This window comes from Aythya marila (assembly GCF_965140915.1).
Source record: "Aythya marila genome assembly, chromosome: 1".
NCBI classification, from domain to species: Eukaryota; Metazoa; Chordata; class Aves; order Anseriformes; family Anatidae; genus Aythya; species Aythya marila.
Window position 1 is genome coordinate 162727566 of NC_139042.1, and position 17558 is coordinate 162745123.

The 17558-nt window shown below is 36.3% G+C and overlaps 1 protein-coding gene across 1 annotated transcript in view; it reads right to left on the bottom strand.

Annotated features, from left to right (window-relative positions):
• NUP205 (nucleoporin 205) overlaps nucleotides 1–17558 on the bottom strand; it is a 52833-nt gene that overhangs the window by 14496 nt on the left and 20779 nt on the right. The window contains exons 15-30 of the mRNA XM_082763058.1: nucleotides 16786–16995; nucleotides 15480–15579; nucleotides 13887–14024; nucleotides 13437–13626; nucleotides 12200–12320; nucleotides 11603–11684; nucleotides 11050–11214; nucleotides 8855–8979; nucleotides 7766–7880; nucleotides 6588–6737; nucleotides 5853–5927; nucleotides 4952–5109; nucleotides 3928–4008; nucleotides 2992–3183; nucleotides 1049–1319; nucleotides 539–637 (exon numbers count right to left, since the gene is read on the bottom strand). Of these exons, the coding sequence (XP_082619184.1) occupies nucleotides 539–637; nucleotides 1049–1319; nucleotides 2992–3183; nucleotides 3928–4008; nucleotides 4952–5109; nucleotides 5853–5927; nucleotides 6588–6737; nucleotides 7766–7880; nucleotides 8855–8979; nucleotides 11050–11214; nucleotides 11603–11684; nucleotides 12200–12320; nucleotides 13437–13626; nucleotides 13887–14024; nucleotides 15480–15579; nucleotides 16786–16995 (2272 nt within the window). The remainder of the gene's footprint in view (nucleotides 1–538; nucleotides 638–1048; nucleotides 1320–2991; nucleotides 3184–3927; nucleotides 4009–4951; nucleotides 5110–5852; nucleotides 5928–6587; nucleotides 6738–7765; nucleotides 7881–8854; nucleotides 8980–11049; nucleotides 11215–11602; nucleotides 11685–12199; nucleotides 12321–13436; nucleotides 13627–13886; nucleotides 14025–15479; nucleotides 15580–16785; nucleotides 16996–17558) is intronic.

The following is a 17558-nucleotide window of genomic DNA, read 5'->3' on the forward strand; positions in this document are numbered from 1 at the left end:
CCGCTACTGGAAGAATGGAGGAAAACACTACCTGTGCACCTGATCCTTCAACTAATTGCCCTAAAACCCTAAAATCCCTTCTGATTGCTCTTTGCCACCTCTTCGCTGCCAACTTAAAAAAACGATAAAGAGTAATAATCAGAGGGACGTACCAGGTGAGTGACTCTCCAAGCAACATCTCTTACCCGTGCCCCACGGAGATAGCAGACTTCCCTTTGCCAGGTCTGGATGACAAATTGGGCCCTTTGTTCCCTTCGGAAGGGAGTCCCCTATTACTATAACCCTTCTTTTTTTTCTTGGTGGGGGTTGTTGTGATGCGGGGCATAGGTTGACTTGCCCTGCGCAACTCCCTCAATGCAGATGGAATTTTATCCACATCGTCATTTGCTTGTCCATCAAGCTCCAGAGCTTTGGAGTAAGATGGTTTATATCTACATAACCTATCTACTTCCAGGAGACAATTCAACATGCATGAACTATAATTTAGGGTTTAGTAACAATTTTTTCTGCTCTTTCCCAAAGTACAATTGGACCATACCAGCCTCTAAAGTGTCTGGTTCATCTGGTCTCTGGGCAATCTGTAAATAATAAAGCAGCGATCCGTAAAGATGTGTCCTCACTCTCTGGAAGCCACCACCTGTTCACAAGAAGTAGTCATAATTAGAACCAAACAGATATAAATTCCATAACACTATCTTCCACTGACAATTAATTTACTTTTCTGTGGCAGTGCTGGCAGAAATAAAACAGAGTTCTACTGTTTGTATAAAAAAGTATTTATGAGTATATTCAGCAAGTTTATGCTGCTACAAACACTTGAATATGAATTTCCCTTTAAAGTTATTTACACGTCTTTCTTCTGTTTGTTCAGAATTCAAAAAAAAATGCTTTTTTTTTTTCTTGCTAGTAGCCTCACTTATAAGGTATCTACAGTAATCATGGAAGATCTACCTAATTGACTGTAATAAAAAAAACTTGAGCATTTCAGTCCTTCTTTGTACTCCTCGTGGTTAGAATTCCCATGAACGTAGGGCAAAGGATAACAAACCTGTTTTCAAAATGAAATCCAGCAGCTTTTTTAAGATGATGTGGAGGGAGGAGTCACCAATGGAAGCAAAACCTATGGATATGCTCTCAGAGCCTGGTGATGAGGCAAAAGAACAATCCAGCATCAAGACATATTGGGACTGTCCCGTCACTGGGACTGAAAGTGGCTGTTTCTGCTCTGTTTTCACAGACTGGCTCAGGTGGGCTGTCAGAGTGAACACAGCCCCTGCCACCACTGGCATCAGCTCCTGAGCCGCATCCTCATCCAGGATCTTAAAAGAGAAGAAAAAAAAAAAAAAAGACAGAAACAAACAAAAGAAGAAAACCAAGAAGTAGGTAAGTGTGATTTCTTGAGCTATTAAAGCAATTAATTTAGTCTCTCGCAGCTATTTCATTTATGTATTCAAAAGGAATTCATTAATAGAACACTATTTAAAACAAATCAAAATCAGTAGTGTCAGGTGAAACACATCCAGAAAAAAATATGTTGAGCATGTTTTAATCGAGCAGACCATTAGCTTTCTGGTTTTTATTTCCACAAATTACAGGCAAGATGATAGTTAAATCTGGATAAGAAACAGGAAGGAATGTGCTGTTGTTTGAGTTGGTTTATTAGTAAAATATTTAAACTTAAATTAGGGAAAGAACAACTGCTTTTTCAAGAAATTCGCCATTTAAAGAAAACTATTTCTGTTAAAAATATGAAGATATAATCTATTAAACTGAAAAGAATGAGCATCGAAGAAGCATTTAAGACAACATGGAGAAAAAATAATAGGAATTTAGCATCAGCCACTTTAGTTCTCTTCATCATTTGAAAGATAAACCTGGTATCTTTATCACTGACATTCAAGCAGCTTTCCTTTTAAGCAATGCAGTTGTTCAATACAGTAGATCAATTGTTTTCAAAGAAAAGTAAAGATTAATGTTTTCTTAAATTAACAAAATTCTCCATTACAGTATTACGGGAAATTACAGTCTGAAATTTGTGCTTTGTAAAGATTTTAGGAATTGATGAAATTATTTTGCCCAGTAAAGGCCTCCCTTTATTCCCATGTTTTAAATTTGTTCATATAAAAAACAAGACCCACATTCTACTAAAAATATATTTTCCTGAAAGAGTTACCTAAAAACTAATGAAAACAAAAACAAACCCTAAAAGGTTACTTTTTTTTTCAAAAAAAAAAAAAAAGATGACATTTTCATTAATATACATTCCTCAAAACATAGCTTGCCTATCAAAACTAAAAATGGTATGCCTCTCACAATAAAACAATAACAAGAAATTATTCCCCAGCTGACTTAAACAATAGGAGGATTTTTCATTAAATTTTCTTTGAGAATGGCTGAGTCAGTCATAACTCTCCAGTCCGTCTCAAAAATTATTACTCTATTTCTGCAATAAAAGATCAGACTTTAAATATTTTAAAAGCAAAGGGTCACATTCCCAGAAGCCCTTCCAATTCTAAAATTTTTACTTTTTCTACTCTGATGTTTCATTCAACTTTCTTTAATTTTTCAAAAGAAGCTGTGTTAGGATTTAAAGAGTGTCATCCATTTGCAATAAATTAGCAAATGCAGTACTGTCTGCTTTCATCACTTCAGTGACTTCTTTTATGTTACTCATCAAATGGGCTGTTACCTTTTCACCCACCCTTTCCAGACCATCATCATACCAGATTACACTAAAATGTCTTCAAAATTCATCAATAAATGGCTTGCAGATCACAGTAGCTATGCAAAAATATATAGAGTATCTCCTCTGCCCAATGGCACATTCAAACTTCAGCATAGTAGCAATCAAAAAGCTGAAAGTAATACTAAAGGCAGACAATTTTTTCTTGATTATGGTCAAAAATGCTACTTGAAGAGTAGTTTCTCTTTCATATAAAAAGACATAGCAACAATGCTCAAAGAAAGGGTTGGCTTCCAGTAGAGCATTACCTTGTCATGCACATCCTGTAACAGATCACGGATAATCAGTTGTCTGTCTTCAGCCTGTATAAGATCCTGGGGGCAGGCAGTGAGTATAATTTCCACCAGCTGTCTCCATGACTCTAAAGCATGCCTCTTAGCATGGAGGCACTGTAGCAACTTATTCCGCTCCACTACATACTGCAGGATAGTGTTGATCTCCTGAACACCCATGAAAAAGGAATTGAGTTATAATACTCTAAAAGAGATTAATGACAATAACAGATTTCAACATTACAAGTTTTAATCTATTAGTAATAGCCTTTGGAAGAAAAAAATAGGTAGGTCTTCTGATTATCAGAAACAAGCTGCCATTAATCATTTTAACAAGATATGCCAATCCAATTCTGAGCTGCTTTTCACAAGGGCTTTTCACCATGAATGTCTCAAGTGTATAGTAAAACAAATAAATAAATATATATATATATATATATATATATATATATATATATATATATACACTTTAAAAATCAAAGCAGACAACTGTGAAAAAACTGTTTGTGTATTTTCTTATTTTTAGTGTGAGTCACCTCTCCATCTTTTGATTTTCAAACCCACTTAGCCAATTTCAAATAAAACTAAAAGATGGTAAGAATCTCAAAAAATAATTAAGCATTAAGCTCCTCCGTGTTCACAGAAACTACAGCTGTATAGAAGAAAGAACAAATGAATTGTCGTCCCCTACAAGAGACAGGCAAGATGAACTTGGCTGCTATTGTATGTAGAACAGTATGTTAAGCAGTTTCTCTTATCAAATGATAATGTCTTGTTGGTTTTTTTTTCCCTAAAGAAATTACTAACTCAAATTTCAGGACTCAAATCTGCAAGTTTTCATGGTAAAGCTTACTGCTTGATGGTTTATGAAATCCACCAAGAACAACAGTAATTTATTTTTTCTATACTTACTTCCATAAGTAAAGGTCTCTGACCGATTGCTGCCATTCCTTGAAGGGCATTGACTTCTGCAACCAGAACTCTGTGTAGATGCTGAAATTGAAAAGGAATTAAAAAAAAAAAAAAAACTTTAATCAGGAGAAAGACATATTTGTCTTCTAAAAGGAGGTAGCTACATAGCAACAGATGCAACTAAAATACTAACAAGATTCAAGTTTCATTTATTTTCTCAATTTCTTCCATATTTCATTCTTTAACTGCTTTTGGGAGCTGTCCAACCTCTTCTTGCTTACTGCTCTTCCTGTTTTTTGCACTCCTTCATTTCCTTCTGTTCCAAAGTTATGTTCTTTCATCAGTTCTTCTAACACATCACCACTCTCCCTTCTCTTCAACCTCCACTATAGTCTTCTTGTACAGGATTAAGGGTTTGTCTCCTCTCAAGACTAAAACATATTTTGTAATACAGAATAGCTGGTTCCTAATATGGGGTAGCTGTTTTCCTATCACCAGCAAGATTGCTTTGCCATTCTTATCCACTCCTGCTTTGTCCACTGTCTTTCGGACCACAAATTTTTCAGGTTTATTAAATACTTGTCAATTACTTATCATAATATGATGCTATGTTAACTGAAGCCTTTAAGAACTACTGCAGTACACAACTATACTATGTACATAATTGTGCACACATATGCAGAACTACACAGTTGTGGGTTGCAGAACAATGAAATAAGGTAGAAGTCATTTTCTGCAATATTATTTGGGTGTTCTGAGATATGAAAAACATTAAAACAGAAAATATTTCCTCAAAGTGTCTTAAACCAACATATCTGTCAGGTGCAAATGTGAAATCAGTGTGTGCAATACAGAAGAAAAAATAACCCACAGTTTGTATAAATTATGAACATCTGAAACAGGTATATTCTTTATGTGAAAAGAAGTTTCAAAGTCTTATTAATACACTAATTGATTTTAAAAACTAAATGATTATCAAGATATAAATGGCACACATAATTTGAGATCATGATCTACTGCACACCTTGACATTGCAGACCACTTGCCCACGTGCATTCTTGTGTTCACAATTAGCAATGACTTGCTCAATCTGAGTGCGGTCAAAAAAATCCAGTTGCAAAGGCTCTGGAATGTCCTGGCTGAAGTCAATTGAATCCAGAATACTTAAGATCTTCCTGCGTACTGGAAGAGTAAATCAATTCAGATTGTAGTCCAAAATATAACAGGGAGATAAAAAAGAAGAAAAAAGATTAAGAACAAGATTGCAAATAGGAGCCTATGAAAAGCTTACCTTTGAAAATTCAAATCATAATGTGTGAAGTTTCAAAAGGGAACACTAAATCTTCAAAAAACGCAAATGATCTCTAGAAGGCACTTAAAAACATTTTCTAGAGCCTTAAATTCTTAACTCTGTTGCTTTCTATTATTCTCTTTTTATGTATACATTTAATCCAACTCAGTACTACAAGATTCTAAATTTTGTCTCTTAAAAAACAGGCTGGTTTTCAAGGAGAACCATGCAGTCTTTCGCTGAAACTTTAATACGTAGTAAGAAATCTAAGGTCAATTGCTTGGTATTTATATTCTTTGCCACAAATAAACAAAGACATTCAGTTTAAGCAACAGTCTCACTGTTCTTCCTGTTCCCAGGAAATTTACACACTACCACCTCCCATTTCACCCTTCCACAGATACTTAAATACAGAATACTCTACCTTCCTTTTGAGTCCAGTATTTTCCACTCTCCAACCAACTATGTCAAGGTTCTGAAATTCATTTTGTCCACACTAAATAAAATTATTTCATGTATTGCTGCTGTTTTGAAAACCTATTATTTCATTTTTCAGTGTCCCTTCTAGAAGCAGCCCCCAAATTCAGGAACAGAAGATTTTTACAGAGAAATAATCAATGCCCAGAGAGTTTACCTTTAGAGGCAGTATCAAAGTGGAGAAATCCACTGACAGACCGACTTTCATCTTCTATCCCGCCTTCACCATCACCTGAAGCATAAATAACCAAAAGAAATAATAAATAAATACCACCTACTTTATCAATACTGACATACACATGTTCATCTGTGTTGCCCTAAAACGTGTGGAGACCTGTGGCATGCAGATATGTTCTCATGCGTTGCCTGAATACACATGTGGAAGCATTCGGTGTGCACACATCTATTAACATGTGTTCAACTATATTCCCTGAGAATGTGTGGAAGCCTTTAGCATGTACATGTGTGTTCTCACATGTTGCCCAAAAATACATGTGGAGGCTATTGGTGGGCACATGTGTGTTCGTTTGTATTTACATGTATAGCTTGAAATTGTGTGGGTACATTGACAAGCACAAACGTGTTCACACGTCTTCCAATGTGTCATCCAAAACCATGTTTGAACAACACTGACAAGCACATGTGTGTTCACATGTGTGCACCAAAACACTTGTGTACACTTAAGCGCGGGCATGGTCACACGTATTCAAGCATCTGCCCAACATGCTTGTTCACACATGGTGAGTCCTGCGGCTTATACAAGTGCCTGGAGGCATTTGGTGTCCACATGTGTGGCTTCTACACTTGTCTAGAGGCATCTGGAATACACACGCATTTTGAGAGGGCACAGACACATGTCATGCCATGTGTCATCACAGCAAGTTCTTCTTACCCAAGTAGGGTTTCACAGGCATGTCATCCAGCAGCAGATGCAGCAGTCTCTGCGTATGGGAGCGCTGGCGGTTCAGCGATGTCACTCGCATTTCTATCGCTGCGGTTTTCATCAACCAGGACATTTGGTTCAGCGTTGAAATCTCATGCTCTGCGTGGAGATAAGAAAATTCTTATAAAACTGAACATAAATAATACTACTTACTCCAAGGAAAGCATTTCTACATTTATAAAAGCTTCTAGAACCTATCATTACTTATGAATTGTTCACCATTTGTTCACAAAAAGACTAAGGGATCTAACAAATGCCATTCAATGCACGTGAATGTTTTGAAAGACTCGTACACAGGCATGGATTTAAGAATATGTACATACAAAAAAATCTGGATGTAACTTGTACTCAAAATCATTGTGGAGAACCTATGAGCAAGTAAGATCTATTATCATTTCAGTGAAAATAATCAGACATTTACCCCTTCTGAGCTATCACTTTGCTTTTAAGGTGTTAAGGCTTGAACCTGAGTCTTCAAGGATCTTCGTATTCTATATGAATCTCATTTCCATTCTTAAGTTAACGTAAGGGATCATCTAAAATACTTCCTCCATTCTGGATACGTGCATTTGAAGGTTAAGACTACTGTCATTGAACAAAGTACTGGTGGTCTAGCATCTGACAAACCCAGTATGTACACTTATGCAGTTTTAAGACACCTGCCTTTGAAATGCCGGTCTTAAACATTAAAACAAATCCATTCACTTCATAACTAACATCAGCACCAAATAAAATCTCCAGATCCTTATTTCAAGGAAGAGAAGATAGAAGTGGCTATAACCACCAGCCTTCTACTCCCTCCTGTTCCACATAGCATCTTTTCCAAAATACGCCTTTTTTGCTGTAGCAAAATCTAACAAAACTACAACAATAATTAAAAGATAGATAAGGATTTGCTTCTGGAGACTGGATATGCTCAAAAACTAACAAGCTCTTTTACAAGAGTTCTGCAAAACAATATGAACTACCTAAGCAGGCAGAGTTCAATAATATCAGAACTAAAAGATTAGCAAAGAGGCAACAATTAATTCAATCTAATCGTGCTATGTATCTATATTTCCTCTGGTACTGCTAAAGACACAAAGGAGGCATTGAATTTTTTGTCCTTAGCTAAGGACGCAAGTTACCTCTGGTAGAAAATGGCAAATACTGCAGCTGAGTGAATAAGAAATCCTGACTAGTCCTGAGGTATCTCATAGTTGGGCCCGAGGTGTCAGCACATGCGCACAACTGATAGATCACCTGAAAATCAAAAACAGTAGATACTCATATGGAGTTTATTTCACAAGAAACAAACAAAACAAAACCACCAAAGCAAAAACACCAAAGCAAAAGAAGCATAACTCTGTTTTAATGCTCAAACAGTATTATTACCTGTATTTTCAGTAAGTTTTCCAGCAGCCTGCTCCAAAGCACAACATATTGTATATAACATATATCAAATTACAATTTGAAGGACTATCGGCATGCAGGCATCTACAGCAACTACCCACCCACAACACGACTCTATAACCCTTTAAGTTTGTTCACTTTACTTAAAAGAAAAGCATCTTTCTTTTTACTCTGCAGGTTCACCAAGACAGGAAACATCATCTTCATCTTTTTCCTCTTCTACAGTATGGCCTCTTCCACTTTTAATTGCTTATATTTAAAATACTTTGTAGATGTCACAGATTACCCACACAACAAAGGTGTGTGATTTAAGGCCAAACAACAACTAACTTTGCACACATGTCAAATCCAGCCATCTTCCCTGCCTGCTCCCTCTCACTATATTTTATACACACACATCACTGCTGCAGAATAAAGAAGATTATTTTATTTATTTGCGATTATCTGCCATATTACGTCAGCAAAATGCAGTTCCAGATATTCAAAAAAAGAACAACAGCAACAGCAAAAACTTGTCACATGGCCATAAGACACTCAAAGGCTTGCCAAAACTATTTAGATCGCTAGCTTTACAAATACAACCCAATTCCAAGCTCTGTAACGAGTGTAGACTTTTTGGTTTCGGTGTTGTTAGAAGATAATACATTTTTACATAGGAAAAGGTAGATCAGAAGAAGTTCAATATATAAAAAAAATCTGACAGATCTTTCTTAAACCAAAAAATATTTTCAATATCATCACCATCTGTGTTCATCAACCATGAAGGAGCCAATTTTATTTAAAGTTCACTCTTGATATATGCCAACAGAAAATAGGTTGCATACCTGGTAACAGAGTTCTGCAAGATGAGGAGATTCCTGAACTGCTGTAGGCCCATTCCTTGTTTCAGTACCCTTCTCCAGTATGTTCAAAATAGCATGAAGGCAAGTCCGTGGACAACCCAAAACACCTTCAAAATACAGAAGTAATTTCTTACGTACTTGCCTCCATAATAAATGCAGATTAGAACACAGAATCACAGAAATTAAATGCTTCAGATACCTTATACCGCACCATACTGCTCCACAGAGCAGCAGTGAAAACATCCAGAAAAGATTTTTCTCAATTAAAATGAAAGGGAGGAACTGCTTTAGCAAAAATCAAATTAAAACATCTGTAGGCACTCTGCAGAAAGAAGACAAATTATGCAACCAAAGCTTCCTTAAGAATTTTCTCTTCAGTTCTATATGAAGAGATCCAGTTGGCATTTTAATATTCTGCATCAACCAAATGAAAATTTGGATTCTCAGTCCTACACTTTAATTGAATACTCATTTGCCAATTTCAAATGTGAGTTTTAAATCTCTGTATTTAGTCACAAAATGACCACAATTGTTCAATAACTCTCCTAGAGGCACCTAACACTGCAACCAAGAGGAAAAGGAAAAAAGACTTTAAGACTGAAGCAAAAATTCTGTCACTTTGCATCCATCCTTTATCCAATTATTACTTTAATCCACCAAGCAAGATGCCCTTAAGCAGTGAATGCATCAACAACCACCATTCTTACAGGGGAAATAATTGTCTCTGTTTGGACCCACATCATTTATGCTTTAGTAGGAAATTATTATTCCTAGGCATATAGCTTACGGTCATTCTTTCTTCACATTATTAATGGGATAATTCAAAGCAGCCTGCAAGGATCTCTCACAGCCTGGAGACAAAGACAGTCTCCTATTACTGATCTGACTTATGATACCCTCTAAAATTGTATGCTTGCAGATCAATTATCCATATTCTTTAGGTATAGAATTTCAAAATGTGCAAAACATGGTCTGCCATAGTAAGTTACTTTCCAGATAAAAAAGAGGCTGGTGTCTTTCTGTGCCTTTCTGAGACATAAAATAACTCAGACTTTTTTTTTCCAAATGAAATTCAGGTCCTACCTACCCTTCATTTAGAACTAGAAACAACCATAAACAACCAAAATCTGCTGGGAGCAAAGCATCTGACCCAAAGATCGTAAGAAATAGGCTTCTATAAATAGCTAAAAAATTAAATCTGTTGATCCCAATGTGTTCATATGAAACATTCCTTAAAATACCGGAGAAAGAATCCTGTACTTCAGATCTGAAGGGACTCCAAGAAATCTCTACTACAACCTACTGCTCAAAGTAGACTCAGCTATGACAGCAGACAGGATAAAGCTCATAGCTTTATACAGCTGGATCTCAACAAACCTCCAAGCATGAAGACTGTATGTCCTCTCCAGCCAACCCATTCCCCTGCTTCACCTTCCTCACTCTGCAGAAGTTTCTTCCATATTTGCTCAGAGCCTCTTTTCAGTTTATGCCCAAACCTTTGGGTTCCCCCAAACCTTCTCTTTTCCGTGCTGAAGAAGTCCCATTCTCTCAACCTCTCCTCATAAGCTGACTGCTCCAGCCCCAACCATCTCTTCTGAACTTGCTCAAGTTCAAGACAGACTAACTCACTATCTTTGACAATTCTAGAAGTATCTGAAATGCCACATATGCATATATATGTATACATATATCTTCTGTTAGGTTTTCTTCTACACTGTTAAACAGCCAGACTGTTTTCCTACTTGATAATCAATCTTAAATGGGAGTTTGAGGAGGGGCAGAAGAGCACTCAAGTTGTATAACTTGTTCAAAGTCTTGTCACACATAGGGACTTCCTGGATCACCAAATCAATTTTTTTGTATTGCTGACAACCGCAATGCATGTGAACAGTAAATAAATTTATACTTCTCTTCAAAATTATCATTTTCTCCCAGAACTCTAATTTCAAGTCCATTCCAAAATCCAACTTAGACAAAGGATCAAATTCTAAAGCAGTTTAAAATACTGCACCTGGGTTCATCTTATCTCTGAATACAGATTTTAAGGATTAGAACAAGGCCTGTTTTCTTCTTCTTAACATTCAGAGGAATTGGGTCTCCCCGTGCATTTTCTGATAGATATTCTCAGTGTTGGTGGTACAAGAACTGAATGCAAGATCAACTTTTCGTCTTCATACCTGGGTCTTGCAGATTTGTGGTGCTGACAGGTTTCTTGAGCTCATATCCCAAGAGATACAGCGCAAGGCTGGGAGGACTACATTCAAGAGAGGTGATAAGGAGATTCAGAATATGGATCCTTGTCTCATGATGGATGCGTGCCCGCTGCTTTTCAGGCTCCAGCTCTTGATTAAAAAAGATTAGGTGAACAATGAAGTAAAGCAATTGGTTTAAATGAATAATCTTCAGATCCTTCAGATTAAATGCAATAAATGCAAACCATCAGTTTATATTAGCATAGAGGAATACAAGACCGAAGTGTCAAATTACTGCTCTGAATAACACATCCAGAGCAATTTAAATGCTCCTCTTTTGAAAACACTCCATTTATAGCTGTCTCATCATACTGTGGATGTATCTTAACAAGACATCAATGCTTTTCCTTTTGTTAAGGGTGTGCCTCTACAGAACACAACACAGAAAAGGTTTTTTTTGACTTAAAAGCCTCTTCTTTCATTAATTTTATTCTATGCAAAAGATAAGTGCAAGTCATATAAGAAATCTTTTACATACCCTCATCTGGATTAATTAATTCTTCTGCATCTTCATTGTCCAAACATTCCACAAACCCAGCCATCAGCTTCTGGCTAATACTCTGTATTCAGCAACGGAAGGATGAAAATGAAGGGGATTTTAACAGTATTAAAAACAATACCTTTCAAAATTCCTTCCATATAGGTTGACACAAGGTCTAGACAAAAATTAACCTAGTAACCTAGTCACTAAGCATGGAGAGTATATGCTAAGCATAGGTTAGCAGAGAGCCACTGAATAGAAAAGAAAAAAAAAAAAGAAATCTACTGTTGTGTTACATATGCTAAATTATCCTCAGAGGCTGAACACTATGAAGTCAAGAAAAAGTCTCAGTATCTCAAAGAAGTATCTCTTTTCTCTTCTTCCAAAGCATTCATGGTTTTGCTTTTCATCAATTAATGAAGTAGCCACTTTTCACAATGCCACAGTAAAAAACTTTTTGGGGATAGGTAGAGATAAGATAAAATATTGCTTTAATGTACTTGATCTAGAAACATAGCTTTTAAAGTAACATTACAGAGCATCAGTATTTCTCCAACACTTTGTCTTTCCAAATTCAAATAAAATGGCACTTACCTGATCATGTGTGAAATCACCAACTAGCTTTATCTGGATGTTGGAATTGTAAGAAATACAGCACAAAATCTTGGCACTTTCAAAAGCCAGTTCAGGATTGCTGTTTCCATGATAAAGATACCTTTAAAAATACAAGATTATTGTAATGAAATTTTTGAGGACTGTAACATTCCAACATGGTAATGCATAGATGAAGGAGTACTAAAACAACTGCAAAACAAACTATGTAAGAAATCATTAAAACTACAACAAAATTTTACTCCACATGAAGCAGTTCACATTCTTCCATCAGAAGTATAGGCTAACAGGCAGTCTTAATAATCAGCCTCAGAATTTTCAGCATTCTTTTTATACAAAATATACCTCAAGCAATGCAAGACAGAATTAAAAAAAAAAAAAATCACAGATCACACAGAAGCAAGTATCATCAAGAACCAAAAGTATCTAAAATTACTACATACACCCAAAATAGGCAAGATTCAAAAAAAAAATAATTAATTTAAAGTATCTTAAAAGGCACGTGGCTTTTTTTTTTAACTATTAACTATAGTTATGTAAAAAAAGTAATATAGCAAATGAAAGAAAAAATATATACAGAGATCTTGATTTCTCAGAATCTCACTGAATAAAAAAGCAGTGTTGTTTTGTCTGTAAAGTCATTATAAAATAAAACTGTAAATCAGTAAAAATCAGTGTTACAGATTGCTAGTTTGATACTTTTAATATAGAAACTAATAGATAATACTGTAAGACGTTTAAATGGACAACAGCAGCCAAAAGAAGTTTCTGATTGTCTCCTACTCTAAGCAAAACATTCAAACTGTGACAAACTGAAAATTATACCCCAGGAAATCATTGCACATAAGGCAAATTGTAAGAAAAAAAAATATTTTATATATATATATATATATATATATATATATATATATATATATATATATATAAAATTTATATTTTATATTATATATTTTATATATATAATATATGTTAATTATATATATTATATTATATGTAATATATATTATATATATTATATTATATATTATATATTATATTATATTATATTATATTATATTATATTATATTATATTATATTATATTATATTTATATTTTTATATTATATATAACGCAGATTCCAAATCTTGAGAAGCACTGCTGGCTGTTAAAATCAAAGGACCAGGATCCAACCACTTCTGTGCCTCCAAAAGTCCTCCCTTCTCAGTATTTTGTACATACCTTGCAATATTCACCACATGATCTGCCTTTTTAGTGCGAGGATTGATTCCTTGAAGCAGCTGCTCCAGCGGTGTGACAATAAGGGAAAGATGGCTCTCCCGCAACAGATCCATAAAAAGATTCTCCTTCTGCAGGGTCAAGTTTAGAAGTGCAAGGCAATATTGTACTGCTTTCTCTAAATGCTTCTTCCCTGTGCAGTACACAAACAATAAAGAACCATAAGGAAAAGAAAGGATCAATTAAAATAGGCCATGTTCATAAACCTCGTTCACCGTGTCTTATACCAAGAAAGAATTTGTCAGTTATTTACTGCTAGGAAAATTACCCACAAAACACAATTTATATATGCCAGAAAAACAAAATCAAGTTGAAGATATGTGAAACGTCAGCTTTAAATCCCACTTTGTATGCTTTTTAACTTCACCTGAAAAATAAATTCGAGGCACATACCAGGAAATGGAGCATAAGTATCAAGCTGCTTAACTCCTTCTTCCAGCAAACTAAGGGCCAGTTCCAGCATTGGGGACTCATTCAATAGATGATACATCAAGTTGAACCCAGGTGGTTTATATGCTATTATTTCTTCTCCTAAAAACAAACAAACAAACAAAAATTATCAAATAGAAAAGACTTAGCTAGCCTGAGTTGGAAAACAGCAGTCCCTGTTGCTATAAGCAACATCTAAATTGACAAAACATACTGCATAGAAAGTCTTCACAGTTTTTGTTCACGCATAAGCTATCTAGGTAGCTTAGAAAGTTTGCAGAGAGCAGTAACGGTAGTTACCATTACTTTTCAGAATCTACTCGCACAGTTTCAACTTTAAATCATTAGAGTCTCCCTAGGTTTATCTGGCCTTGAATTCAAATCAACGATAGGACTCTAAACCACATTGGAGCTATACTAAATGGTTTCGTGTGACTGAAAAATAACTGAAAAAAGTTTACATTCCTCAAAACCGACACGAGGGAGAAAAGCATTTCCAGAAACCAAAGCTGAAACACTGATGCTCACAGTACACAAATACTTGCATGTCTGCTACAACAACACATGCCAAAATGAAACTACTAGCCTGGAACACAAAGACCCTCAATAAAACAAAAGAAAAGCAAAACTCAAGACTAATGTTTCTGTTTTATCTAGTCTCCTAGTAAATTGGGGGGGGGGAGCAAGAGAGCAGTCAGAATCATTTCTTAATAGGCAAGTGAGAATGAAGGTGCAGATTCTTTTGACATCAAAGACAGCTCAAACAAACCCTTTCCCTCTCTCCTTTTTCCATTATTTTGTGTTTGTGCTTCCCCTTAACATGTCAATAGACATGCCATTTCACTGTAGACACAGCGAATCAGTTCAAGAAACAGATCTAGTCAGAAAAATTGTTTTTAATCCATTTGTCCAATATATCACATAACCCACAAATAACCACATGAGCTGAAGCATTAGCTGAGGATGGGAATGAGCTAACAGAGATTGTTCAAGACAATTCAATGCTAAAAACTGTTTGTTAAAGGACAGGACACAGAAACCTCTCCAGTGAGCTTGCCAAAATCTGTGAGTGTCTTAAAGTTGCTGCTCACTTCTGAAGTGATTCTGACAGCTCTCTACTGCTACAGGAAATCATGAAGCACCAGGCTGGCATTCAATGTTAAGAAACTTTGTATCAAAAACAATCTGCAGCCCAAACACAGTTCACATAAGCCTTATAATAAGGCAATAGCCATTTACTGTGGTCTTATTAATTCTGGACAACCATTCAAGCGTCATATACTGTTTTTAACCAAATCAGCAATTCAAGAGAAACACAAATTCTCCTAGTAGAGCGTGAGAAGCTGGAAACTGCTGATAGCAAACTCTACTGAATTGACAGCATAGCTCCTCATAGTACGTGAACATTTTTTGATTGTCTTCCTATCTCATTGCTCTGACCTAGCTTTTTGCCTGCTTACTTGTCATATTAAACAGGATCACAAGACAGAGGCAAGAGATCAAAGTAAGTTCCAGCTCTGTTTGTCAGAATGAATGTCAGTGAATGAACAAGTTAACCTTGTAACTCCACATATTGGTCCACGAAGTCTTCGAGCTGAGGTTCGTAGTCTCGCAGCAATTTGTAAAACACTTCCAGAACAACCTCAGCTACTTCCCACTGTGATAATCACAAAATGAAGAAAAATCACATATGGAATATGACTGATACTGCAGCAACAAGACAAGGATGACAAAGAATGCAAAAGTCACTGCAATGAAATACTGCTCAGATGTATGGCATGACTGTCTAAAGTACTGTCCCACAACACTTTTTAATCTATCACAACAAATAATTTGAATTGCCAAGCTTCCTTTTCAAATTAAAATGGAACACTAAAACAGATTTGTCTATTTTGTCTATTTTGGAGCTAGACAACAGCCACTGTTCTCTCCTCATCTCTATCCCGCCAGTCATCCCATCACAGAAGGCTATCAGATTGGTTAAGCATGACTTCCCCTTGGTGAATCCATGCTGACTACTCCTGATCACCTTCTTATCCTCCACATGCTTAGAGATGACATCCAGGATGAGCTGCTCCATCACCTTTCCAATGACGGAGGTGAGGCTAGCTGGCCTGGAGTTTCCTGGGTCCTCCCATCTTGCCCTTTCTGAAGGCTGGAGTGACACTGGCTTTCTTCCAGTCCTCTGGCACCTCCCCTGTTCTCCACAACCTTTCAAAGATGATGGAGAGTGGCTTAGCATTAACATCAGCCAGCTCCCTCAGCACTCATGGGTGTATCCCATCCAGAACCACGGATTTCTGGGGATCGAGTTTGCCTAATTCATCTCTATCTATATCTACGTATAAAAACGCTACCTTTATGAGCAGCCTGCTCTTTTAGGTAGCTGAAGGTCTGTCCCTAGCAATAGACTACTCACAGTACCAGGTTCAGTATAACTCTTATCCCTTCCCTTCTTGGCTTTTTCAGAAACAATCACTGTCAGAAACATTTAGCTTTATCATAAGGCAGTGACTTTCTGTTTCTTCTTTTTCTACATCTTTTAACATTTTTGCAGTAGAGTTGCAGAATCCTGTATTTATAAATCTGTATTTGCTATCATATAAACTCTTATTTTTCTTAGTTACTTTATACAGGCTCCTTAGAAGTAGTCCATAGATCCTGTTGACACGTTAGTTGAAAAATTACCTGTTTACAGAATCAAAGCACTCTGCGAGGACCCAGGTTATCTCTCCTGCATCAAACTTGTATATGCTACAGCTTTCCAAACAGACCTAAGCTGCATCAGTGATCTCAAATTATTTTAACCAGTGCATACAAAAAAAATAAAATAAAAAAAAAAAGATTTTCAAGAAATTATTACTTTTTCAGCAGCTCTCCTGTAAGCTCTGGTGCGGAATCGGAGAAACACAGAGTCCCTGAGGAACTGGAGATAGGGATCAAAGCCTGGTGGGCGGAGACCTGCTCCCAAGTTAGAGGGGAACGAACTCTCCACTAGCGTGCTGATGAGTCGACAGAAGGCACGGGTTAAAGGATATTCCTCACATCGGGACTCAATCTCGTTCAGCTCAACCTTCCCGAGAGGACAGCAAACACAGGAAGATTAAAAACAGATTTTGAGTGAGAAAGAAACACGTGAGAACAAATAAGATAAGGGCATCATCTATGAAGTACTTTACAGTGTACTGATTTTGCTATGCTTTTGTCCACTGTATATCACAAGCAAAGCAAAAGCAGTGAAGCAACATTACTCTCAGTTCAGTTCAGCAACATACTCTTCATTCATTTCTGAGTTAATAGGAGATATGCCTCAGCATTGAACTGTACGCTGCTTATATTTACCATTTTTATTAAAATGGAAATGACCTGCACTAAGATGTAATAAAAGTAACTCCAACTTAGGCAAATAGGAAAATCTGGGGATGAAGCGTTCATAAGGAACTTGAGGCACTGCTCTGCTACTAGCACTATGCTGCACTAGATTCATAAATGAATAACATTTTCCAGAAATTACAAAGAAGCCTGAGAGTAAATTGGGAAGCTGTGAAAGCACCTATTCACAGGGTTTCCCGTGCATACAGTAGCAGATGCAGCCTCTCCAAGTTTTCCCTGTACTCATTTGTAGAAGATGAGGAA